Below are 2417 nucleotides of genomic sequence, written 5' to 3'. Positions count from 1 at the left end.
CGTGACAATGACGAGATGTGAGGTGATGGACAGCAGAATGTGACTCCATGAAAGGATGTACAATGAGGAGATGTTGCATCTCTGTCATTGTCACATCTCTGTCATTGTCACGTCTCTGTCATTGTCACATCTCTGTCATTGTCACATCTCTTTCACCACCAACATCACTGACAATCTTCGGAATCAATCTTACCGACGTGGCACGCCAGCATGCTCGTCACCCTCTCTCTGCCGCTACAAGACACGTGGGTCTCAAACATGACCACTGCCTCCACTACTACGACGACGAAGACAGTGTGACACTACTGAGACACTAGTGAGACACTATTGCGACACTAGTGAGACACTTGTGAGACGAGTCATCGCTGAAACGCGCCGGTAGCATCATCCGTAGAGCATCAAGGCACGAGGATGCATCGTAATATGCGCGTGCTGCGGCCGATGCGATCGAATAAAAATTGGACTGTGCACTCCTCGCTGTTTGCCGAGCAAAGCAGATTTCCCACGCATATAAACACTGTTATCTTTGCAGCATGGGGGGCGGACTGGGAGGAGGCTGTTCGTGGGCTTAAGGGGGGCTTATGTTGGGCTTGCGAGCCGACTCGACTGGAAGCAACTGGCTGCAATTCACTGCGACTGCAGTGCTTAGGTCGGTCGACTGCGACGCGACTGCCTGCGACTGGTTGCCACTAGTTGCTCGGAATAGAACAGTGGGCAACTGGACGCAACTAGTCGCTGCTGATCGCTTCCAGTTGCTCGAAATCCAGTTGCTTCCAGTCGAGTCGGCTCACAAGCCCACCTTTATGTGGGCACGAGGTTATGAACTCGCTTTCACAGTGGCATGATTCATAATTCTTCTACCATTATTTCCGACACATTCGGTAATAACAGACAAAAATGTGTAGTGAGCTACTAACGCATGCTATTCGGCGGAATCGCCCGTGGAAGGATCGTAAGTGGGATCTCTCCTGCGCGTGGGTCTGACTGTGTACACGCCGCAAACATCGCGGTAAGACACGCAAACATACCGCAGAGTAGACTGCCTAGATACGATGACCGATCCAAGCCCGACTTTTCTGCTACGATATCCCCTAATATGTACTTAATGCCACGTAGAGACGGGGGGTAGGGTGAGATGGTCCCGGTAAGCATTGCTGGCTATGGCTATTGGCCTTATATGACTATCGGCTATGACTAAGCCTGCTCACTTACCGACGTACGATGACTGCGGTCGCACCATCCTGCTGTAAACGCTCTTTCTCTTCGCTGACAAGGGGTTGGTCTTGTTTTAGAGAGCAAAGAATTCTGCTTAATGCAATACCATAAAATTATTCTAGACTCGCAGGCAAAGTAGAATAATCATGTCGTGAAATAGCACTATTTTCCCGTTTTTCCGTTGTACACTCTAGGTATTATTAGCTCTTGGTTATATTGTACTCCCATGCTGCAAGCCACCCCGTCTAACACGTAATCTAACTCTGTCATAGTAAGGTAGGGCGGAATAGCATCACCTGCTCCAGGGATTGTTAATGCGTGTTTCTCGTGCTGTTGTTTCAGCATTCCATCAATACACCACCGCAAACTCCCCCCTCCCCCCACCCACATGACTCATCTCACGCAACGACAAGATACAGCCGAGCATGATCGCTGTTTCTGCTCTGATACCCACCTACACGCCCTGCTAATTATTACAGATAGCACTTTCTTCAGTTTCATGTTGACTACATGCATAGCTTATGTTTTTTTAATAAGTCAATGCCCTATAAAGTTATGTTATATCACACTCAGGAACGGAGTCATGAAGAAAGTCAATCGAATCTACTTGACTACTTTAATGTAATCTCTTATCTGATTGCAATTACATATTACTTTACCTTTGTTTTTCATTTTCATAAACTAGCTATACTTACGCCTTACTAAACTGTTGTTACCTCATACCTACTGACTACCCCTGCGTCTTCACAACCATGATTTATACATTATCTACAGAGAAGCCATGGCAGTATGGAGTTATGTAAGCAGGATATTGCGGCAGACAATATACGTGAACACACACAGACAACACTACCCCGTCCTACATGATTCTACATTGACAGGGACATGGTTTTATTCACAGTACAGTCGTTGGTCAGGTGTAACCAGACAAGACGACAGGACATGACATCACCACATCTCTGTCACTGTCAGATCTCTGTCATCGCCACATCTCTGTCATTGTCACGTCTCTGTCATTGTCACATCTCTGTCATTGTCACATCTCTGTCATTGTCACATCTCCATCATTGTCACATCTCTGTCATTGTCACATCTCCATCATTTTCACATCTCTGTCATTGTCACATCTCTGTCATTGTCACATCTCCATCATTGTCACATCTCTGTCATTGTCACATCTCCATCATTGTCACATCTCTGTC

At 46.7% G+C, this 2417-nt stretch overlaps 1 protein-coding gene across 1 annotated transcript in view; it reads right to left on the bottom strand.

The window, feature by feature from the left end:
• The window catches only part of LOC106816871 (leucine-rich repeat-containing protein 16A-like), a gene marked incomplete in the record, with an annotated part of 42577 nt that overhangs the window by 18093 nt on the left and 22067 nt on the right, over positions 1 to 2417 (bottom strand). The window contains 1 exon segment of the mRNA XM_014821512.1: positions 1213 to 1282. Coding sequence (XP_014676998.1) covers positions 1213 to 1282 — 70 coding nt within the window.

Source organism: Priapulus caudatus, unplaced genomic scaffold (genome assembly GCF_000485595.1).
Source record: "Priapulus caudatus unplaced genomic scaffold, Priapulus_caudatus-5.0.1 Scaffold1514, whole genome shotgun sequence".
Classification (NCBI taxonomy): domain Eukaryota; kingdom Metazoa; phylum Priapulida; class Priapulimorpha; order Priapulimorphida; family Priapulidae; genus Priapulus; species Priapulus caudatus.
Note: the sequence above shows the minus strand (reverse complement) of the source record. Positions and strands in the feature narration are given on the sequence as shown.